Genomic DNA, 25,352 nt, shown 5'->3' with positions numbered 1-25,352 from the left:
AACATAACACTGACACCTAGTGGCGAAACTAGAGAATGCTACCTTCATCACCACTGAACTGAAGAGATAACTTTACAACGGGTGTGTAGGGCACTTAACTGTGGGATACCCCAACTTAAGCAAATATAATGATAATGAAACTGCATGGTAAATGGTGTGAATAAAAGAAAAATATAAAATTCCACAATTATGTTTTTTTTTTGCTAACATCCCAGTAGAATTGAAAAAGTCCCATCTACACCATTATAGTGGTGATAAACTGCAGATCATGGTGCAAAAACCTTTCACACATCTCATAGATGGACGAATACAAAAGTTATAGGGGTCAGAATGTTTTTATTTTTTTAATTTTTAAAAACATTTATTCTACAAAGTTTTAAACTTCAAGAAAATCAAAGCTGTAATGGATCATCCGGACATCCCAGGACATAGTCTCATATGACCAAAGGTGGAAGGGTGTTCATGGGTCCAAGATGAAATTCCAAGTTTCTTTATGCCTCGAGTTCTATAAAAAGAGAGGATAGAGTTGAGCATAGATTATAAATAAGTTGTTGGGGAGGGGGCTTAACTGGGGGCAGTGAAATTAATGATTGTTTGTTAGTACTAGGGGTTGTGTTGTGTAGGGGGGCATTACTAAATTACAGCAAGAGTTCTCCCCCCCTTCCCCAGGGCCGTATTCACCCCTAGGCACCCATGGCCCGGTGCCTAGGGCAGCACCTTGCAAGGGGGCAGCACCAGGGAGTAGGGGGGGGGGGGGTAGAAAACAACTTTTTTGTTTTTATTTTTTCAGTCTCCCACCTCCCTTTCTGAATTGCCAGTAAATCCAGTGTCTTTTGGGGATAGGGTGGGGGGTGTCATGGAGTGGGCTTGGGTGTGATTACAGATTAATCAAAGAGGGAGACTGGTATGATGGTGTTATCCAGTCACTGTATAGTGGTGTTATCCAGTCACTGTATAGTGGTGTTATCCAGTCACTGTATAGTGGTGTTATCCAGTCACAGTATGGTGGTATTCGGCTGCATGTGTCATACAGTAAATGTGGGAACAAGGCCTAAGACTGATCAGATATCAATATGATGTTCAGAAACTAGAAAATCCTGATGCTAATTGGTGAGTGAAGATGGGGGCATCTTCAGGCTTAGTGCCTAGGACAGCAGCAGCTGGTAATACGGCCCTGCCCTTCCCCCTTGGACACCAGCTTCAGGTAGAGCTGGCCCCCTTACTTCTGGATCTTGATTTTGAACTTGGAATTATTGGTACTGGCATAGTGTGACCTTATGACCTGTTCAGTTTCATTTCACTTCTGTTACTGTGGTGACCTCCCGCGGTGGTATGGAGGAGGTACGGCCGGTCACTTGCTAGATTGTGAAGTGTGACGCTAGTTCTATGGTGGTTAGCCAAGATATAGCCAGGCCCAGTGATGTTATGTTGTGACGCCAGTGTCGGTTGGGCACACAGTTATGGTGGCACACCTGCTTTTATTTTAAAGGGCCAGTTATACCTTGTTCCCCTGTGGACAGCGACCTGTCGGGTTGTTGCAGGGTCCCTTGGGTAATTATCACAGTGGTCCAGAGTGGAATAGTGACCCACCCGGACTATAGGTACTGCCACCCACAGAAAGGGGAGATGACCCAAGGAAGGTGTGTGTGCTGTGTTAGTGCGGGATGAGGAATCACAGAGTCTCTTTATCATAAATAAAATCTGTTTACTCTGAAGATAGTTGTGAGCAGAACATACAGTTTTGCACAAGTAGTTTATTCACTATGCCATTCTGTTTCTTCCCGCCATGTCCAGTGTTCCTGCTCTGGTCCTACATGCCACCCTGGTTATTTCCCTGTATATCACCTGCCCTATCACTGATGTCACCTGTGAGTCACTGGATATAACTGTATATTCTGCCTCTAAAATTTTGCACCAAACCTATAAACCTTTTGCTACAACGGTGCCATGCTGCATCCTTTTTGCAGCGTCGCAGAGACGGGCACAAGGATGGCATTTCAACACTAGGGAAGAGGCCTAAATGTTCTTACCCAAGAAGGCCTTCTTCATATCATCTATATTTCTCATCTTGAAGACATGCTTCTTGCCAGCTTTCTTAGATGCAATACCATTGATTTCATCATCGCATACAACATCACCCAGACCAAACACATAGATATCTGAACATAACAGAAATGTGATTTATATGACATAACAGATTATAAAATGTTAAGACTATAAATTATATCACATACAGTATATTTTGATCATAGTGGCTGAAGTATTCATGTATCAGTCAAACTCGCCAGTCTTTGAGGGTTGACTGACCATCTATTGTGTATGGTGGCTTCGTGACTCTCCTTTGATGGTAGATGTTGGGGTAGAGAAGGTTTAGACATGTCGGATACCACACAGGGGCGTGACTAGGATTCATGGGGCCCCAAAGCAAACAACAGTATGAGCCCTTTAAATCCTAGTGTCTAGGGGGTAGTGTATGTGAGAGAGACCCCCTTTCCCCAAGGACTGCGCTAAGAGTCTCTCAATGCCCCCCCAATGGCGCTCACAGACCACCCTTCCCCCGAAAGCACAGTACCATGAAGGTAGGGTGTGCCCTGCCGCACAGGCCCTATTGCAGCTGCGTGGCCTGCCTCTATGGTAGCTTATGTGTATGGCCAGCTTAAGGTAAACCCCCATAATTTCTACCGTTTGTAGTGATCCAGTAAATAAAGCTAAATTACTCTTTTTTTTGTACTTTCAACACATGAACTAAACATTTTCCACCCCTCCTCCCTTTTTTTTAACTTATCTTGCTGTACTAAATATTCATAATACAGTTTATGATCGTGGGGATCACATGCTGTAAAAAAAAGGTTATACTTATTAGTATTCAGGTCCAGTCTCATAAAGGCAGCTTCTTAGACTTGTGCTGGTTGAAAAAAAAACAGACTAAACACAAGAATCCTGGCCAGAAGAGAGTTTCATGGCTCAATGTGTCAATCACATGACTGCCTTCTCTGTGAGTGCAGATGACCAGAACTTCCAGTGTTTAGCCTCTTTTTTTTTTAACCAGCACAAGAATAAAAAGCTTTAGGAGACTGGACCTGGATACAGTAAGTATAGCTGTTATATAGCTGCCTTTAGGAGACTGGACCTGGATACAGTAAGTATAGCTGTTATATAGCAGTCTTCAGGAGACTGGACCTGGATACAGTAAGTATAGCTGTTATATAGCAGCCTTCAGGAGATTGGACCTGAATACAGTAAGTATAGCTGTTATATAGCAGCCTTCAGGAGACTGGACCTGGATACAGTAAGTATAGCTGTTATATAGCAGCCTACAGGAGACTGGACCTGGATATAGTAAGTATAGCTGTTATATAGCTGACTTCAGGAGACTGGACCTGGATACAGTAAGTATAGCTGTTATATAGCTGCCTTCAGGAGACTGGACCTGGATACAGTAAGTATAGCTGTTATATAGCTGCCTTCAGGAGACAGGACCTGGATACAGTAAGTATAGCTGTTATATAGCTGCCTTCAGGAAACTGGACCTGGATACAGTAAGTATAGTTGTTATATAGCTGCCTTCAAGAGACAGGACCTGGATACAGTAAGTATAGCTGTTATATAGCAGCCTTCAGGAAACTGGACCTGGATACAGTAAGTATAGTTGTTATATAGCTGCCTTCAGGAGACAGGACCTGGATACAGTAAGTATAGCTGTTATATAGCAGCCTTCAGGAAACTGGACCTGGATACAGTAAGTATAGCTGTTATATAGCTGCCTCCAGGAGACAGGACCTGGAGTCAGTAAGTATAGCTGTTATATAGCTGCCTCCAGGAGACAGGACCTGGAGTCAGTAAGTATAGCTGTTATATAGCTGCCTTCAGCAGACCGGATCTGGATACAATAAGTATAGCTGTTATATAGCTGCCTTCAGCAGACCGGATCTGGATACAATAAGTATAGCTGTTATATAGCTGCCTTCAGCAGACCGGATCTGGATACAATAAGTATAGCTGTTATATAGCTGCCTTCAGGAGACTGGACCTGGATACAAGTAAGTATAGCTGTAATATAGCTGCCTTCAGGAGACTGGACCTGGATACAAGTAAATATAGCTTTGTTTTAAAGCTATAAAACAAATGAATAAATAAATAAATAAAAGTAATTTGCAGACATGCTTTATATCACATCCCCTGCTGATTTAGATTTTGAAATTTATAACGGCAGCAACACTTTAATTGTTAAATGACTCTTTTTTATCTGTTATATAATATTATAATATATGCAGGTCTGTGTATAATAAGACGTGTTCTTGTCACTGATTTTGTGGGTATCGGGGCAGTACTCATGAGATCATTGTGACAGATATAGGCGTAAAACTGCAGAACCTAGCCACTGTCTTAGCAGATATATTGTTCACAGTAGAAGTAACTTCAATTCACTGAACCTGGAAGAATAGAAATAACTTCTATGGAAGGTTACCATCATAAAAATTCAGGGATGGATTAATATTTAGCAAATAACTATTGAAACAAGACACAAGTATACAAGTACTGTATATACTTTAAATTCCTTACCCAGAAAATCTTCACGATTATTGTCCTTTTTGATGTCCAGAAGTTCTCTGATCCTCTTTACCTCCGCGGTCGGGTCTTCACCCATATTAGTCTTTCCTAATGGATGTAAAAGACAATTCCTGTCAGGGGACATAAAGTAATGGCCATGATGGTGTGGATAAAGCACTGGCTGCAAATTTGAGAACAACGCCTCCAAATGGGATGGACCCACCATGGGATCTCTTAGACTCTGGGAGAACAGTCCAACTCTAAAGACAATAGAACACTGGCTTTTTATTCTAGCGGGAAAAAAAGTGTGGCTTAGAGGGTACAATAATGAAGCAAGGGCAATATGTTAAAGAGTCACTTAAAGGACCAGTTGTGGCCTGATACTTGCCATAGGTCATCAGCAGGATAACATTTCTTTTTAGCAAGAACTTTGTGGCATCTCTGGCTTGTTCCAGGGACATAATTTTATAAATTTCATTTAGAGCAGCCCGAGTATTCCTGCCCTGCTTATCTCCATGTTCTGTAAAAAAAAAAAAAAATCTATATGGACATACAGTAAGTGATTTAAATGTTAAGATTCCAGTTGTTAGTGCTTAAAGGACAACTCCCATGAAAAACTTTTTTCCCAGTAATTGAAGCACATTACAAAGTTATATAACTCTGTAATGTGCTTCAATCACCTATCTGCCTCCCTTCCCTGTCTTTCCCCCCCCCCCTCCACCTCCCACCAGGAAGTGTAGGAAACTCACACATACCTAATTACTGTCGTCACCAGGCTCTTCTCTCAGCTCCTTCTTGTGACGATGAGTCATCAGCAGGAGGGCTGGTCTAGCTCCTGTTACATCAGCCTTTCCCCTCCCCTGCCTTGTCAGGTGACTCAGCTTGCTCAGCTCCCATTGGCTGAGCAACTGCAAGCCATCTGAGTCCATGTCACTTGCTTATCTTCGCTAGTGACATGACTCATTCACTCACTGAGTCCACTCGGCAGCAGGAGAGAGAACATGAGGGGAGGGAGGAGCTGCCTATGTGCTGGGAGTCAGTCATGAGGGAAGATAAGCAAGTGACATGACTCAGATGGCTTGCAGTTGCTCAGCCAATGGGAGCTGAGCCAGCTGAGTCACCTGACAAGGCAGGGGAGGGGGAGGCTGGTGTAACAGGAGCTAGACCAACCCTCCTGCTGATGACTCATCGTCACAAGAAGGAGCTGAGAGAAGAGCCTGGTGACGGCAGTAATTAGGTATGTGTGAGTTTCCTGCACTTCCTGGTGGAGGGGGGAAAAGACAGGGAAGGGAGGCAGATAGGTGATTGAAGCATATTATAGAGTTATATAACTTTGTAATGTGCTTCAATTACTGGGAAAAAATTTTTCATGGGAGTTGTCCTTTTAGAACTACTGTCTTCTCCCTATGATAGTTATGTATCCTGCCTGTGACTGCACCCGGTCACTGCTGTGTTCTCCTCTATAATAGTTATGTATCCTGCCTGTGACTGCACCTGGTCACTGCTGTGTTCTCTATAATAGTTATGTATCCTGCCTGTGACTGCACCCGGTCACTGCTGTGTTCTCTCTATAATAGTTATGTATCCTGCCTGTGACTGCACCCGGTCACTGCTGTGTTCTCTATATAATAGTTATGTATCCTGCCTGTGACTGCACCCGGTCACTGCTGTGTTCTCTATAATAGTTATGTATCCTGCCTATGACTGCACCCGGTCACTGCTGTGTTCTCTTCTATAATAGTTATGTATCCTGCCTGTGACTGCACCCGGTCACTGCTGTATTCTCCTCTATAATAGTTATGTATCCTGCCTGTGACTGCACTCGGTCACTGCTGTGTTCTCTCTATAATAGTTATGTATCCTGCCTGTGACTGCACCCGGTCACTGCTGTGTTCTCTCTATAATAGTTATGTATCCTGCCTGTGACTGCACCCGGTCACTGCTGTGTTCTCTCTATAATAGTTATGTATCCTGCCTGTGACTGCACCCGGTCACTGCTGTGTTCTCTCTATAATAGTTATGTATCCTGCCTGTGACTGCACCCGGTCACTGCTGTGTTCTCTATAATAGTTATGTATCCTGCCTATGACTGCACCCGGTCACTGCTGTGTTCTCTTCTATAATAGTTATGTATCCTGCCTGTGACTGCCCCCGGTCACTGCTGTGTTCTCTCCTATAATAGTTATGTATCCTTGTGGCCTAGTTCCTGTGTAAGACGTCATTCTATTCACAGGTACCCGGCCAGGGGTGAAGCACTGGAGGCGGGAAGACCCGCCCCCAGTAGGAGGAAACCCCCGTCCCTCTATGACGTGGCTCCATCAGAATCAATGGCACCGCATCATAGAGGGGTGGGAGTTTCCTCCTACTGGGGGCGGGTCTTCCTGCCTCCAGTGCTTCACCGCTAGTACCCGTGAATAGAACGATGCCGTACACGGGATTAAAGTGAATGTACCTGATGGTACATTCGCTTTAAGGGGTTAAAAGGCCAGATATACCGACTGTCTAAAATACGGTCTTTTTGTATGTTATTTGAGTAAAATGTGTGTCTTAGAGGTTAGATATGGAACAGAGGTGGGTGAAGATAAGGTTAAGTGCGTGACCCTCCTTGAGTGCAGTGTTGGAGGATGGAGACGGCTGATGTTCTGTGACTAGTTGTGGTTCCTTATATCATTAGTAAAGTTATTGTAGAGGTGACATGAACTACATTACCTGAATATTTAACTTTTTGAATCCTCTCAATGACCTTTTCGGCGTCCGTACTCTCACCGTCTGAGAGCTGCACAATGGGTTTTACGTATGAGGCATACGAGATGACAGCGTAGCGAGGGACAATATCAAAGCTGGCCATCTGTAAGGACAATGATATACAGGTTGTATCCATCATAACATAAAGCCAACGCAAAGGAGAACAGTAAGGAACCCCATGATGTCCATTATAAAAAGCAGTCTGACAATGACCTGAGGGATTGCCAGGGCCGTATTTACCACTAGGCACCCGTGGTCCGGTGCCTAGGGCAGCACCTTGCAGGGGGGCAGCACCAGGGAGCAGGGTGACAGAAAAAACAATTTTTTATTTTTTTTTAGTTTCCCTCCTCCTGTTCAGACTTGCCAGTAAATCTGGTGTCTTTTCCAGGGGGGTGGGGGGTATGGTGGTATTGGTCAGGTCTGGTATCGCCAATAGGTGCGTGAAGATGGGGCGTCTTCAGGTTTAGTGCCTAGGGCAGCAGCAGCTGGTAATACTGCCCTGGGGATTGCTATAGGTAATACCTTTACCTTATAATAAAAGCCCCAGATATATATATAAGGCAGCATATAACACATTTTCATCTACTAGTGGGTCCGGCTCCAGGCACCTCTGCTGATCACCTGTATGGAGGGTCCTCTTCACTGTTTAGCCAGATCCACTGTGGTTCACATGGCTGTGGTTGGTGCTGAACTCTTTGACCAGGACTGACTTGCAGCACCAGTGAGCTGCACAGTATATAGAATAGATAAAGATATCTGACCACCTTCTGCCCAACCAGTTAAGCGAGTGCCACTTTGGGTAGTACGAGCCCCTGATCTATACAACTGGGCATAGCAGACTTCCCGAGACCTCACAGGATTGCCATGCCAAACCAGTGAGTTACTTCGGCTTAAGTGCGCTTTGCCTTACTGAGGATCAATCCTGTACCTTCTTTAGACTGTCCTGAAGCTTTTGAAGGATCCCTGGGGTGGACAAGGTGTTCCTTTATAAGGGTTTAGCACAGCATCTTAAGGCAAAAACTCTCACTGGAATCTGTGTCTGTGTCTTTGGGCCCCAGATAAGACCTTGGCCCCCGGCCCGGCTTCACTGTAGCTGGAACTCTGTCTTTTGTCTGTGTCTGTCTCCCTCTAACCGACTAAAGATCTCCCGCCAGGAACTAGCTGGGTTTTTATGGGGGGGGGGGGGGGTGACCGGGGGTGACTGGGGCTGTGTAAGAGAGAGAACAAGGAAGAAGTGTAGTTGGTGGAAAACTGTGTGTACACCCGCACCTGTGATTGGTTGAAATAGAAAAGCATATAGTGCAACACTTAACCCTTTGTCCTTCATCTCATACAAACAGACAGTCTAGGGGAGAGTGAGACACCTAGTGGTGAAGATACAAAGAGCAGCTTCAACCCCCACTGTGTGACACCTGATAGTTACCACTTGCCTAGGTGACACAAGTGTGGTGAACCCCTAAGGTATTGTGTAGGAGGATCGGCCGGTCTATTGCTAGATGGTTAAGTGTGACGCCACTTCTGTGGTGGTTGGCTGAGATACAGCCGGGCCCAGTGATGTTATGTCGTGACGCCAGTGCAGGTTGGGCACACAGGTGTGATGGCACACCTGCTTTTATTTTAGAAGCTTTATATACAGCTTTGCTTTGACAGGGTACGGTACACTTGATAGTTACCTTGATAAAGCACTTGATAAGACACTTGATAATACAACAACCAGATCTGTGACAGAAATACAGTGAAGAGAACAGTTGCGCTGACTGAGTAGCGTGCTGAGAAACACAGAGAAGCAGAGTAGCAGAGAGGAGGATGTTGTGAGAGTCCCAACCCAAGTAGTACTGTGCTCTGGCAGGATGTTGGAGGATGAGGTAAAACAATACTTAGCAGAAGAAGAAAAAGTGAATACTTGTGCCCGTGTATTGACCTTTGGGTCTTCATACCACCTAATGCCCACCAGTGTCGGCTGAACCATCCTATGAGGGTGACACAAGGCCACAGACCTTGTTACCTGGGATGAGCAGAATGCTGAGGATTTCCTGCTGACAATCGCACTGCGAGATAGAGTTCATAGGCTTTAGCAACTTTGCTCTATCCGGATCAGTTCTGCATCCGGATCCTGCACTGTGACTCTCCAAGTCCACGCCGTGGATTGGGTTTGTTTCTGACTTGTCCTCTCCTGTGAGGGTTTAACACTGCATAGTATCATGTAGCGTTACTGAGAAGAAACTGTTAGCTGTGTCTTGTCTTGTTTCCTACCCATACGGGGATCTGACTAAGGCTACTTCTTGAGAGTAGGGGGACCTGGCAGAGGGCCAGGGCCCAGAGAGGGACCACTGTAGAGAGCTATCCAGCTTGCATCCTTCCTCTACAATGTCTGACACAAAAGACCTCCACACTTCCTCTACCCATGTGACTTCCTTCCCCAGCATATCTAAGGTGCGCTGTGAGTGGGTGAAGAGTGCAGAAGAATTAAAGAGAGAGATGATAGGACAGAAGAAGAGAAGATTTCTATAGGTCCACAGATCCATGTGACACACAAATAAACAATAACCCTTTACATACTTCAGCCGTGCAGCATCTAAGTATATATACACTAGATGTCACTGCTTGTATACCTCCCTTCCCTGCATCATCCCCTCCTTGGTTGAACTTGATGGACATGCGTCTTTCTACCGTATTAACTATGTAACTATGTAGTGGGGAAACTTTATCGTTACCTTCATCACCACATGCATACAATAAGTACAGGCTTTTACGAAGGGTGTAACCAATAGCAACACCCGTGGTGGGACACCACACAAGATTTAGTGGACCACCTGTACCTAAACACTACAGTGCCATCCCTGGATATGGAAGCCTAAGAGGGTGGAGGCCGTGACTTGTTTATGTATGTTCCTATTACCTTTTCTATGAATATTTCACTGATATTCTGAGCTGTTCTAAAGTTTCTCTCTCCTACACGTTTCGAAGCATCAATGACGATGAAGATGTTCATGAGACTATCTTTTTCCACTCGTATTTTACGATCAGCATCTTCTGTGGGAAGGATGTTAGACACAGTTATTCATAGTGTTTTTTACAGCATTGTTTTTTTCCCCAGTGCAAACCAATCATCAATCCATAATTCTGCAAATTATCCAACTGTGGTGTCACATCCGGGAACCAGTGCAAAGTTATTGCTTCGAGTTTTCTTTTGAAAGATATACCTTCTTTTTTCTGTATTCTTCTTACTGCCAGACCATGTTCATTATAAGCTCCAAAAGGCAGTACAAAGAAGTGTCATTGCTACCCCACCATACAGCTGTTGTATCCATCCTCCCGCTATAATATAGGTATAAGAGCTCATCTAATGCACCGTTTCCTACCTTTTACTTTTTCCAGGTGAGGCGATACAACTGTTTCAAAAAACGATACTGAAAATGTCTCGACCACCTCCTTTGGGGTATCATACGTGTACGAGTCTGTGGATGAAGGAGATACATCAGTCACCTATAACAGTCTGGCTTTTTACCTACAAACAGTGCCACTATTGTCTCTTCATTGTGTCTGGTATTAGAGCTGAGCCCCCGAGTGGGTAAGAAGAACTTCTTTATACTGGTGGCCTGATTCTATGGTCTGTATTATACTGGTGGCTTGATTCTATGGTCTGTATAATACTGGTGGCCTGATTCTATGGTCTGTATAATACTGGTGGCTTGATTCTATGGCCTGTATTATACTGGTGGCCTGATTCTATGGTCTGTATTATACTGGTGGCTTGATTCTATGGCCTGTATTATACTGGTGGCCTGATTCTATGGTCTGTATAATACTGGTGGCCTGATTCTATGGTCTGTATTATACTGGTGGCTTGATTCTATGGTCTGTATTATACTGGTGGCCTGATTCTATGGTCTGTATTATACTGGTGGCTTGATTCTATGGTCTGTATTATACTGGTGGCCTGATTCTATGGCCTGTATTATACTGGTGGCCTGATTCTATGGTCTGTATAATACTGGTGGCCTGATTCTATGGTCTGTATTATACTGGTGGCCTGATTCTATGGTCTGTATTATACTGGTGGCTTGATTCTATGGCATGTATTTTACTGGTGGCCTGTATTATACTGAGGGTCTAATACTAGAGTTTGTATTACACTGGGGGTCTGATAATGGAGTCTGTATAAGACTGGGGGTCTCATACTGGGGTTTGTATTACACTGGGGGTCTGATACTGGGGTCTGTATTACACTGGGGGTCTGATACTGGGGTCTGTATTACACTGGGGGTCTGATACTGGGGTCTGTATTACACTGGGGGTCTCATACTGGGGTCTGTATTACACTGGGGGTCTCATACTGGGGTCTGTATGCCTGAGCATCTAAATCTAGGGGGTGTATGTTTCTTGGAGTCTGGCATATGAATTGTTTTTGTAGGTCTGAGCCTAGGGTCAGAGGTAATACTGGGGGTCAATTCAGTTTCAGTGCTTAGAGCTTAAGGTCATGCAGCTAATCCCATGAAGACTTTGCCCTGTATCCTCTTACATCTGCAGGTGGGTTCTGCTCCCGACCAGCGCTTGTTCTCCACGCATATTCTCTCCTTGGAGCCGTACATGGTCAGACCAGGTCCGCATTCATACGTCACTTTGCTTTCAATCTTGTAGGAAAAACCAAATTTTGAAGCCCCAATAGGAATTCCTGGGTTAGGACAGTCACCATCTGTGTGCAAGTAAGGTGGAAAACCAAGGGGTTAATAAAGGGGATGAAAATGGTGGTAGAGATACATAGAGAAGAAAGAGGAGAGTTGTGTCAGAGTATTATAGACCTGTCAGGAGGTAAACGGGAGTATAACTAAGGCCAGGATGGATATGGCTAGTAATCAGGAGTGCAGGCATACATTTCATAATTCATTGGTCCTCTCCATCAGCCTGTTTTGTTTTATAGGACAACTCCCATGGGACCCCCAAAAAAACAAACAACACAGACACACACAGACACAATACTCACCATCCCTCCGGTGACGATCGCCACTCCATTCGCCCGCCGTCCGCCTCACTGTCACCTGCTTCCGCCGTCCAGCGATGTCTCTCACTTCCGGGTCCATGGGAGAGAAAAGACTGCCAGTGTGCTTGGGCACCGGCAGCCTTTTCATTGGCTGGAACGCATCACATGGCTTCCAGCAAGCTCAGCCAATCAGGGCTAAGCAAGCTGGGAGCCATGTGATGCGCTACAGCCAATGAAAAGGCTGCTGGTGCGCATGTGCACCAGCAGCCTTTTCTCTCCCATTCACTTTCTATGAACACGCCGAGGAGGAAGAAGACTCGGAGCACCCCCTGGCTCTGACGTCGTCGTCACAAGATGGCGCCTGGGAGAAGAGGACCGTGACGACCATAATAGGTAATGTATAATTTCTTTAACTTCCGGGGGGAAGGGTCGGGGGTCCGAAAGTGGGGGAAGGGGGCCAGACCGGTTATTTAACCACATTACAAAGTTATATAGCTTTGTAATGTGTGTTAAATAATCCAAAAAATTTTTTCGTGGGAGTTGTCCTTTAATGCAAATGAGGCTTAGGTGTCCAGGGGGTGTCCCGCAACACAGCGAGGGCCCAGACATGTCCATCCTGTGTCCTCTTTATCAATGCTTCAAGTGTAGGTATCATTTCATTTTATTTATTTTTTGCATAACTCAATAGTTTAAACAATAGTTAAAACAAACAACTGAGCTGTTTTGCAGCCTCCCCCCTCACTTATCTGTGTCCATTATGAGAGGGGTCAAAGGGGTGAGGGAGCACGGAGAGGGGTGCCAAGGGATTCAGCCAGTGGTGCCCCCTTTTTAATTTTGGACTGACTAACTGGAGGATCAGGAGATCCTCCAGTGGGCACCAATGGCTGCAGAGCCATCCCGGGAATACAGGAGAACTGTCCCGGATAACAGGTAAGCGCCCCATTTAATTGTGTGTACGCCAGAAGCCAGAACTTCCAGCACAGACAGAGTCTTCGACATGATATCTGTGTCAGAAGATAGGTGAAGTGCGCGGGGAGAGACGCTGCTGTGTGTTTTCTTTGTTTTGTGTCTGGTGTGTCATGGGGGGCACTACTATAAGAGGATCTCACAAAGGTGGGCATTACTATGGGGGGACCTCTCAGGGGGGGCATTACTATGGGGGAACCTTACAGGGAGGGCATTACTATAAGGGGAGCACACAAGGGGCATTACAATAAGAAGAGCACAAAGGCGGCAATACTATGGGGGTAACTCACAGAGGCCATTATTAGAAAGGGAGCTCACAGGCAGGGGCATTACTATAAAGGGAGCACACAGATGGGCATTACTATAAGGAGAGCACACAGATGGGCATTACTATAAGGAGAGCACACAGAGGGGGCATTACTATAAGGAGAGCACACAGAGGGGGGCATTACTATAAGGAGAGCACATAGGGGAGCAATACTATAAGAGGAGCACATAGGGGGCATTACTATAAGGAGAGCACACTGAGGGGGGCATTACTATAAGAGGAGCACATAGGGGCCATTACTATAGGGGGAGCACATGGGGGAGCATTACTATAAGAGGAGCACATAGGGGGATTTCCTATAAGGAGAACACATAGGGGAACATTACTATAAGGAGAGTACAAGGAGGGGGACATTACTATAAGGGGAACAAACGAAGGGGAGCATTACTATAAGGGAAGCACATGGAGGGGGGCATTACTATAAGGGAAGCACACTGAGGGGAGCATTACTATAAGAGGAGCACACTGAGGGGGCATTACTATAAGGGAAGCACATGGAGGGGGGCATTACTATAAGGGAAGCACACTGAGGGAAGCATTACTATAAGGGGAGCAAACAGGCAGGCGTTACTATAAGGTGATCACACAGGGGGCAATTACTGTAAGGAGAACACACAAGGGGGCACTACTATAAGGGGAGCACATGGGGGGCATTATTAAAAGAGGAGCACATGGGGGCATTACTATAAGGAAAGCATAGGGGCCAATTACTATAAAGAGAGCACAAAGGAGAGCATTACTTTGAGGGAAGCACACAGGGGCATTACTATGAGGGGAGTACACAGGGGGCACTGCTATAAGAGAATTAAACAGGACCATTACTAAAGGGGATTGAAGAGAGTGGTGGGCATCTACTATAGGGGACTGGACAGAGAGGGGTTTTCTACTATGGAGAATACACAGAGGTGGGTACTATCGTGACTACCCAGGGGTTATCTACTATAGGGGACTGCATGGTGGGCATCTACTATAGGGAACTGGTAAAAGAGCGAGGTCTCTATGGGGTCTACACACAGAAGGGTATCTATTATGGGGTCTGCATGGGGGGTATCTACTATGTAGACCGCGCGCTCTGGGGGTGTTGCCATTACCATAGGTGACTGCACAGAGGGGCCACCAACTCTAGGGGCACAGGGGATCTAACTATTATATGTACTAGAGAAAGGAACCTAAAATGTTTCTCTGGCAGATTCTGGAGAGAGGATTCATAGCCAGGAGATGACTTTAAGATGGCCTGGGCTGAATGTAGAGAAAAACGAAAAGTGAACGGCTGTGATCAGATAAAACACTGGATGTAACTGTTCTCTCTTGTTGATGAGTGCATCTTACATTTTATCACCGGTTCATACCTTGATCATCACATATGGTTTCGTCTCCGCTCCATTTTCCATTGCCCTGACAGGTGCGGTTTTCTGGTCCATACATTTTATATCCGTCCCAGCACTCAAATTGCAGGACATCACCAGTAAAATATTTTGCTTTCCGGGGATGGAAATCTCCATTTTCAAACATGATAGGTCTGGGGCACTGTATGGCTGCGGGGGGGATTGACACGTAGGAATATTATAATTAACATGCGTACTGAAACCAGTGGATCTTCTGGATGACAAATTAATGGGCCCCAAACCTCTAATATAAAGACATTGGAACATAGAAGGGTGTAAGCAGATAAAGCCCCCCTGGTCTATCCAGTCTGCCCTTCTTATTATCTGAGGATAGATATACTGTATGTGTATGCCAGACAGCTTTACATTCAGTTATTGTAGATTTACCTACCACATCTGCTGGACGGTGGTTCCACGGGGCTTTCGCGGTGGCCCTCTTCTTCTGAACTTCTACTGATGTGCCGTGGGGACAGAAAATGACTACTCCTCCTAGCTAGTATGCTGAACCATTATTTTTCTTCTACACAGCTAAACAAGCATGCTGGACATGCACAGCTCAATAATAATGTTGGGTGCTAAGTAGTCAGCATATAAATCAATACACTACTATATATAACTAGAAAGGATATGCCAAAAAAGCACAATAGTACACCAGAGAAATGAGTAAATCAATAAAAGTACTTAATTACAGCAGGTACAATATTACACGTTAATGGTCCCAAAGCTAAAACAATTAAAAACACCAACATGGAGGTACCCAGTATGGTACCACCCACAATGACACCCCTATATGAGTATATCATACACCCTGTACAGGTAAAGTGCTAGTGCAATGTCCATACAGCTAAATACAAAACCTAAACCATATAAATCGTATGAAATTGTACAAAATACAAGTATTGTGACCAATACTGTGATAGAAGTAATTTTACAGGGAGAAGTACTAACAGTTCAAGAAGAAAAGAAAGTAGAAGGGGCACTCACCTTCTGATGCAACCTTCTTTATTTCATATGACACACAGTCTAAAACATAGCATGCGGGAGCAGGTGGGGGGACGCCACACGCAGTAAGCAGTTACAGCCGTTTCGCACGCATGCGTGCGCTTCTTCAGACTGCATGCGCCAGAAACAGCTGTAACTGCTTGCTGCGGTAGGCGCCCTCCCACCTGCTCCCGCATGCTATGTTTTAGCCTTTGCGTCATATGAAATAAAGAAGGTTGCATCAGACGGTGAGTGCCCCTTCTACTTTCTTTTCTTCTTGAACTGTTAGTACTTACAGCACTGTTTAAGAGGGTTAAGAGCACCCGTCATAAACCGCCATCTCACTCTCATTACGCTAAGTGTTATCCCCCCACAAACCTCCACCCGCCGCAGGATAAGCATTGCTGGCCGCTGTATCTACACCTAGTATTACAGCAGTACATATTCCATTGTTGGCTGTAGTGATGCGCCTACACTTTGAGTCACACCATATGGAGCCCTGCATAGCCTATTTTGAAACATATAAAAACTACACATATTCAGTAGGCTGTAGCGGTCATGCGATATGCTGACTCTGATCTGTACATGCGCACTGGCGCATGGGTTACGCTGTCGGCACCATCTTGGAGTCTGTTTGGAGCAGGGGACAGCTCTCGCTGTACAGGTAATACTACTAATTATTCACATGTTGTTCTCATCCTTTCATTATACCTATGTATATATAACGGTCCCTAACCTGTATACATTACCCCTGAGGAAGTCCGGTTGGGCGGACGGAACGCGTCTCTGTCCCTTGACGCCCCATCTTCACCATGCTGCTTTATCATTTATGGTGACATTTAGTTATTTTGTTTGATATTCTCTTCATTGTCTCACAGTATAGTAACCTTCTCCATGTAATATTACTTCTATCACAGTATTGGTCACAATGCTTGTATTTTGTACTGTTTAGTATGATTTATATGGTTTAGATTTTGTATTTGGCTGTATGGACATTGCACTAGCACTTTACCTGTACAGGGTGTATGATACACTCATACAGGGGGGTCATTGTGGGTGGTACCATACCGGGTACCTCCATGTTGGTGTTTTTAATTGTTTTTAGCTTTGGGACCATGTACTTGTAATATTGTACCTGCTGAAATAAAGTACTTTTATTGATTTACTAATTTCTCTGGTGTGCTATGGTGCTTTTTTAGCATATCATTTCTGGTTATATATAGTACTTTCCTTCTACACATTAGCAAAAGTTCAGAAGAAGAGGACAGCGGGCAGTCCGGGAACCAGCATTTGCGGCAGAGCGAGACAGTTAAGCACTGTTAGGTCCCAAAAAACACCCCAGCAGCATCATAAAATAGACATTTATACTGTGCAACTCATCGGTTTTATGCTTCGGACCGTCCACCATTTCCTTACCGCCTGGTTGAACTTTTCACTCATTGTGAGATGTGAGATCACTGCCCCTAAATCCCTCTCTTCTGAAGTCTTTGCTAACACAGAGCTATGTGATAAGATACTCGGATAGAGGATTCCTCCTCCCAAAGAGCATTATTTTACATTTGGAAACATTGAACTGCAGTTTCCATCGTTTGGACCACTTATCTAGTAAACCGAAATAATTTTTCATATTGCAGACACTTCCAGGAATGTCAAACCTATAGGATGTCAACTTTTCAGCAAACAGACAAACTTTACCTACTAAACTTACAAATATATTTCAAAAGGAACAAGACGAGGACAGACGCTTGTGGCACTCCACTTGTAACCAGTCTCTGCCCGGAATATACACCATTACCAATGACCCTCTTTAATTTTATATGAATGCTTCAGGGGACCAGGAGGTATCCAGGCTCAACATTGTTATGTGGCAAAATAACATATATCATATTCTTTATTGCCACAAGCGATACGAAGCCGCTAGACCCCAATACAACATCATCTGATGTGTGCCGTTTATAATATTGGTGCTTATGTGACTGATACCTCTGCATCCGAAATAGCTACACCCCTGACACCTGCCTATAATACTGACCCGATTACTCTTCAGGTAGATAGTCAATTACCTTTGCATTAAGCGTTCAGGTTCTCATCTGTCTATCAACCATTGCGTTGGCACTCCCGTGAGAAGGCCGGGTACGGGTACATTCCTTCAGGGCAGGTCACAGTATATTCACCACCAGAAATGGAGGTTTTATCAGTTTTCCCCAACTTATCTTCTCACTTGAATATTGTGATCAGTTACATATCATTTTTACATTGATTAAATAGAAAGTTTTATTCTCGTTAACTCCTTAAAGGGGGTTATCCAGCGCTACAACAACATGGCCACTTTTCCCCCTCTCTTGTCTCCAGTTTAGGTGTGGTTTGCAATTTACTCCATTTGCTCCATTTACTTTAATGGAACTGAGTTTTATATCCCACTCAATCTGGATACAAGAGAGGGGGAAAAGTGGCCATGTTTTTGTAGCGCTGGATAACCCCTTTAATGCATTATTTATAATTTTTGGGGTGATGAGTATATCTTACATTTTATTACAGATTCCTACCTTGGTCATCACATATGGTTTCGTCTCCGCTCCATTTTCCATCCGCCTGACAGGTGCGGTTTTCAGGTCCATACATTTTATATCCTTCCCAGCATTCAAATTGCAGAACGTCACCAGTAAAATATTTTGCTTTCCGGGGATGGAAATCTCCATTTTCAAACGTGATTGGTCGGGGGCAGTGAATGGCTGTGGGGGGGATGACAGAAAAGAATATTGTACTTAACATGCGTACTGACACCAGTGGATCTTCTGGATGACAAATTAATGATTAATGGGTCCCAAAAAAGCCCACCTGGTCCATCTAGTCGGCCCTATTAGTATTTCCCTTATTATCTTAGGATAGTTATATATGTATACACCAGGTAGGTTTACATTCAGTTATTGCAGATTTACCTACCACATCTGCTGGACGGTGGTTCCAGCTTTCCCCGGCTGTTTTCTTCTGAACTTCTGCTGACGTGCCGTGGAGACAGGAAATGAGTTCCCAGCATAGCTAGTATGCTGAGCAGCCATTCTCTGTCCACACAGCACATCAGCAGAAGTTTAGAAGAAGAGGACAGCAAGCAGTCTGGGAACCAGCATTTGCAGCAGAGCAAGACAGGTAAGCAGTGTTAGGTCCCCCACAACACCCCAGCAGCATCATAAAATAGACATTTATACTGTGCAACTACTTTAAGTTTTTTCCTGATCGGTTATATGCTTCGGACCGTTTACCATTTCCCTACCGCCTGGTTACACTTTTGACTGCCCCTAAATCCCTCTCTTCTGAAGTCTAACACAGAGCTACTAATATGATACTCGGATAGAGGATGCCTCCTCCCAAAGAGCATTATTTTACTTTTGGAAACATTGAACTGCAGTTTGCATTGTTTGGACCACTTATCTAGTAAAGGGAAATAATTTTCCATATTACAGACACTTACTGGAATATCCACCCTATTGCAGACTTTTCAGCAGATTAACCTTAATAATAATGATACTTTTATTTGTATAGCGCACACAGATTCCACTGCACTTTACCATTTTTGCTCCCTGTCCCCAATAGGGCTCACAATCTAAATTCACCTATCTGTATGTTTTGGGTGTCGGAGGAAAACGTACCCAGAGGAAACCCACACAAACACAGAGAAAACATACAAACTCTTTGCAGATGTTGCCCTTGGTGGGATTTGAACCCAGGACCCCAGTGCTGCACGGCTACAGTGTTAACCACTGTCAACAAGCTGCCCACCAACCAAACCTTCTCCTATGTCACATACAAATATATTTAAGAAAGAACAGGACCAGGACAGAACCTTGTGGCACTCTACTTGTAACCAGAGTCTGCTTGGAATATACACCATTAACTATGACGCTCTTTAATTTTATTTGAAGGCTTCAGGGGACTTCTAGGTATCCAGGCTCAACATTGCCACATGGCAAAATCACATATATCATATTCTTTATTGACATAAGCATTACAAGGCCCCAATACAACATCAGAGTCCTCCTCTACTGTGTGCCATTTATAATACTGGTGTTTTATGCCACTTCTACCTCTGCACCCCCAATAGCTACACCCCTGCCAACTGCCTGTAATACTGACCAGATTACTCATCGGGTACATGGTCAATTACCTTTGCATTGAGCCTTCAGTTTCTCATCCGTCCAGTGACCATTGCGTTGGCACTCCCGCGATAAGACCGGGTGCGGGTACATTCCTTCCGGACAGGTGTACTCCACTCTACTCTTAACGTTTCCACCATCAGTCACAGTATATTCACCACCAGCAATGGCTATTTTATCAGGATCACATACAGGGGAAGGGGCAGCAATGGACACTGAAATCAAAGAGAAAAAATGTTAACAACTAATCAACCATTTACAGAATAGGCCATTGGTTACTGATAGAGATGAGCGAATAGTGTAATATTCAATTCGATTGGATTCGATTTGAATAGCTACCGATATTCGACTATTCAAAAGAATATCGAATCCCATTATAGTCTATAGGAGAAAAATCCTTGGGACCTGGAAATCAAGATTCAACGAATCGGAGGTCACCAAGTCCAAGACATCTTTAGAAAGTGATGCAAACACCTCTGGAATGCATATGGGAAAGCAGGGAAGCAGTATTACAGGGAACGGTATTACTGGCAATAGTAATTGCCAGCAATAATACCGCTCCCTGTACTAGTTAATATATAATTAATAAAGCAAATTTTTGTTCTAATAAAGCTATTTTCATTGTACAATAGCATAAATAAAACGAATCAATGCTTTTGCAATTAAATATACTGTTAATAAAAAAATAAATATATAAAGAAATGTATATATATATTTATTTATTTACAGTATATTTAATTGAAAAAGCATTGATTTGTTTTAATTATGCTATTGTACAATGAAAATAGCTTTATTAGAACGAAAATTTGCTTTATTAATTAAATATTAACTAGTACAGGGAGCATTATTATTGCCAGCAATTACTATTGCCGGTAATACAGCTCAATTTAATACTTAATTAATACTTTACTTTAATTCAATTTAATTAATCAATTTTATCACAATAGCAACATTACAAAAAACATTTTGTTTTATATGTCCGCTCAGCTGATTGGCTGAGCGGACATATAAAGAGCCTGAGCTCAGTGTGCCAGGGACCGGTGAAGAGAGAAGACCTGGGAGGTTGAGTAGAAAGCTCTCCCCCCTCCCCTGCACTGCACCCATCCCAGCAAGGATGGGGGGTCACCTAAGCCCTTCCTTGTTGGTATGGGTGCAGTCTGACATCAGTCTGGCCCCCAAGGGGTTAAGTGGGCACCCTTGCTTAACACCCTGAGGCCAAATTGTTCAGTATGGCACCCAAAGGGTTAAGGGGGATGCAATGCACCCTCGTTTGACCCCTTGGGTGCCACACTGTAAGCAGCGATCTGTAAAAATGCTGCATACTGTAAGGTGCAAAACACCGCTCACAATGATGAGTTTTGTGCTCCTGTTTGTGTGTTTTTTTGTGTGTTTCTCCCTTTTTGTTTTTCAGATATCGGTGTGATGTTTTTCAGAAACAGTGTGATGGTATGGTAATAATATGGTAACAGTGTGACAGTATGGTGATAGTATGGTAACAGTGTGACAGTGTGGTGTCCCACTAGGAGTGTTACTATTATTTACACCCTTGGCAAAAGTCTGTACTTTTTGTGGTCATTTCACAGTAAAAGTAGTATTAAGGGTTGACCACTAGATGTCACTGTATTATATATTGATGTATGGAAGCTGCACAGCTGCAGGATCGCAAAGAGTTATTGTGTTTGTGTGTACCAGAATCTGTGAACCAGTAGGATTTCTTCTTTCTTCTCTCCTATCATCTCTTTTCTCTATTCTTCTATTGCACTCTTTTCACCCAATCACAGCGCACCCTACACGCTGTAGAGGAAGTTAGTCTCTTGGGTGGGGGAGGAGCAAGAGCTTTCCGTTCAGGATGGTGTGGAGAAAAGATGCAAGCTAGATAGCTCTCCACAGCAGTCTTGTCCGGGCCCTGGCCCTCTGCCAGGTCCCGAAGTTTAGTCTTAGCCAATGCCCAGCATGGGTAGGATGCAGGACAGTATACTGTCACCCACTTTCCCTCACGTACCCACACACAGCAATATGCAAAGTTAAACCTCTTAGGAGAGGACCAGACAACAGATAACCTCAACCCACGCCGTGGACAAGGAAAAGTCACAGTGCAGGACAGTATCCACTATAGAGCCTCAGAGCTAGGAACTGATCCGGGTGGAGCAAAGTTGCAGTAAGCATTATAAACTCCATCTCGCAGCACGGGTGTCAGCAGGGAACCCTCAGCATTCCGCTCAGCCCAGGTAACAAGGTCTGGGACCTGTGTCACCCATTAGTACGGTTCGTCCAACGCTAGTGGACATAAGGTGGTGTGAAGACTAAAGTAAAGGTCAATACACAGGCACAGGTGTTCTTCTTCTTCTACTACCAGTATTCTTCTATTATATCCTCCAACATCCCTTCAGAGCACACTACTACATAGGTTGAGACTCTCATGGCATCCTCCTCTCTGCTACTCTACCTCAGCACAACTCTACCATCTATCACCTACTCAGCACTCCCAGATCTGGTTGTCTTATGTTCAAGTCTGTATTGGAACTTTTGTCAAGTGTATATCGAAGATCTTCTGTATTACCTGCTGCACCTTTGCGAGTAGTAAACCAACTCAACGTTATCTCAGAGTCAGTGATCATTCATCACCACCAACACAGCATATATACCGCAACCTTGAGACACTTCCCCTTTCTGTGGGTGGCGGGTCCTACTATCCGGGAGGGTCATTACACCGCTCTGGCCACCTGTGACAACATCATCTGTGACACTACCCCAAGGGACCCAGGAGCGACTACAGGGGAAAAGGGTACACCTGGCCTTATCAACTAAAAGCAGGCGTGCCATCACACCTGTGTGTCCACCAGGCACTGGCATCACGTGACAACACCATAAGGTCCGGCTGTGTCTCGGCCATCCACCACCGGAGTGGTGTCACACTACAACACCTAGCGAGTGACCGTCCGTCCCTCCGATATAACACCTCACAGGGGCACACCACAACAGTATGGTGATAACATGGTAACAGTGTGACAGTATGGTGATAGTATGGTAGGGGTAGATGTTTTTGTTCTATCCCCTATTAGTGATGTTTTGAGGTCACTTCCCTGCACTGAACCCCCACAGAACTCTGTATTCTGATCTCCCACAAAGCATCCAGTGTATAGGACCCAACTACAGCAGCTGCAGGCACTACAACTCCCAGCATTTACTGACAGTCTGCAGCCCTGAGGATATGCTGGGAGTAGTACAGTGTAGACAGATGTGTTGCTGGACCTTCATGGCTGATGAGTGTGGCCCACATATTGCAGCCACCAGGAGACTCCGGACACAGTGATTTTTTAAAGGGTTGTCCTCTCAGAAACTACAACTCCCAGCATACCCTGAGAGCTTTATAAATGGAGGGTGTTCTGAGAGTTTTAGAACTGAAAATGTTATTTACAAGGGATTTGTCACAGATACAGATGAATCCAGGAAAGGACGGACTGTGTGCTATGAAAAAGACTTCAGAACTCATGGGGTCATTGCCGTGCACATGACAGCTCTATGGTGGTTGGCTGAGATGTAGCCGGACCCTAGGGTGTTATGTTGTTACAGTGCCAGTGCCAGTTGGGCACACAGGTTAGTTGGCACACCTGCTTTTTTTTTTAAAGGGCCGGATACACCTTTTCCCCCTGTGGTCAGTGACCTGCCAGGCTGTTGTGGGGTCCCTTTGTCTGTTGTCATGGTGGTCCGGAGTGGAGTAATGACCCACCCGGACTATCGGTACTGCCACCCACAGAAAAGGGAAATGTCCCAAGGATTGTGTGTATACTGTGTTGGTGCGGGATGAGGAATGACAGAGTCTCTTTATCATAAATAGAATCTTGTTTACTCTGAGGATACTTCTGTGCAGCAGGTCATACAGCTTTGCCTTGACAGAATATGTTACACTTGATAAGACACTTAATAGTTCAGGATCCAGATCTGTGATGAGAGTGTAGAGAGTGGTACAGTCGTGCCGACTGGGTTGCGTGCTGAGAGTTACAAAGAAGAATCAGAGGAGCAGAGAGGAGGATGTCGTGAGAGTCTCAACCCAGGTAGTAATGTGCTCTGCCAGAATGTTGGAGGATGAGGTAGAAATAGAAGAATACTTAAGAGAGAATATTTGTGCCCGTGCATTGACTCTTGTCGGAATAAACCACCTATTGCCCTACCAGAGTCGGGGGACCCGTCCTAGAGGGTGACACAAGCTCCAGGCCTTGTTACCTGGGATGAGCGGAATGCTGAGGGTTCCCTGCTGACACCCTGAGTTTGAGGGTTCCCTGTTGAGTTTATAGGCTTCTAGCAACTTTGCTCTATCCGGATCAGTTCCTAGCTTTCTGCCTTTGGGGATACTGTCCTGCACTGTGACTCTCCTAGTTCACAGCGTGGGTTGAGATGGTCTCTGACTTGTCCTCTCTTGTGAAGAGTTTAACACTGCATAGTGCTGAGTGGAGTGTCTAGAAGAGAAATTGTTAACTTCATGTGCCTGAGTCTGTTTCTGGACCGGACACTGAGACTGGGGACCTGGAGAGGGCCAGGGCCCAACTAAGCTGCTGTGGAGAGCGTTCTAGCTTGCATCCTTCCTCTACAGAGTCCAATATCGAAGAACCTTACACTTCCTCTCCCCACGTGACTTCCTATCTATAGCCCCTGTATGATGCCCCTGATGCCGTGAGCTCTTGGGGGGGGGGGGGGACACCAGGATTGCTGATTTTTTAAAATTACGTATCAGAAAAATAAATAAATAATAAAAAGCGATTAAACTTTTTCTTCTATACCAATATACACTATAAAAACGAGAGAAGTTACTTACATGCTATATGGCTGAGGAGGATTAGAGGTAACATCTTGGCCCCCGTTGTCTCCTCTCCTCCTGGGATCTGTATGTTGCTGAGGGATCTGTGCTGTGTATATAGTGGGGGGTGAGGAGGACGAGTTCCAGTAAATGATAGAATGCACAGCTCGGTTTCACAACAGGTGTTTGCAGAGAGATACTATAGAGTTCACCAAACACATGAAATTCTCAGGAACCGACCGAGGAAATCGGAGATGCTTTTAGGATGGGGATATCAGTAGGGATGAGCAGGTAGATGTTCGGGTTTAATGGATGCATGGGGCGGAGGGGGAGAGGAGCTACTAGAAAAAAAACTTCAAGCCCCATTGAATATAATATATATATATATTTTTTTAAATTTATTTATTTATTTATTATAAGTTATTGTAGTGGCTAGGGGTGGTCTGGGGAAGGAGTAGGGTGGCTTTGC

The 25,352-nt window shown here is 44.6% G+C and overlaps 1 protein-coding gene across 1 annotated transcript; it reads right to left on the bottom strand.

Moving 5' to 3' along the window:
* Positions 1-327: 327 nt before the first annotated feature.
* LOC138766414 (complement factor B-like) lies at positions 328-25,045 on the bottom strand. The gene is made up of 12 exons (XM_069944001.1): positions 24,902-25,045; positions 20,100-20,303; positions 18,484-18,669; positions 14,921-15,106; positions 11,819-11,992; positions 10,659-10,754; positions 10,196-10,329; positions 7,261-7,399; positions 4,940-5,071; positions 4,564-4,659; positions 2,031-2,159; positions 328-505 (listed from the first exon to the last, which is right to left on the bottom strand). The coding sequence occupies exons 1-12, from the start codon at positions 24,933-24,935 to the stop codon at positions 492-494; spliced, it is 1,524 nt and encodes a 507-aa protein (XP_069800102.1). The 5' UTR covers positions 24,936-25,045; the 3' UTR covers positions 328-491.
* Positions 25,046-25,352: the final 307 nt, after the last annotated feature.

Source organism: Dendropsophus ebraccatus, chromosome 10 (genome assembly GCF_027789765.1).
Source record: "Dendropsophus ebraccatus isolate aDenEbr1 chromosome 10, aDenEbr1.pat, whole genome shotgun sequence".
Lineage (NCBI taxonomy): Eukaryota > Metazoa > Chordata > Amphibia > Anura > Hylidae > Dendropsophus > Dendropsophus ebraccatus.
This window is presented reverse-complemented; position numbering and strand designations above follow the sequence as displayed.

Excerpts from the sequence above, each read along its gene's own strand:
- LOC138766414 (XM_069944001.1), bottom strand. The coding sequence starts at position 24,935 with ATGTTACCTCTAATCCTCCTCAGCCATATAGCAT. Across the intron at positions 10,330-10,658 it reads TCACCTGGAAAAAGTAAAAG|AAGATGCTGATCGTAAAATA; the intron begins GTAGGAAACGGT and ends TCCTTCCCACAG. Across the intron at positions 7,400-10,195 it reads GTGAAATATTCATAGAAAAG|ATGGCCAGCTTTGATATTGT; the intron begins GTAATAGGAACA and ends TTGTCCTTACAG.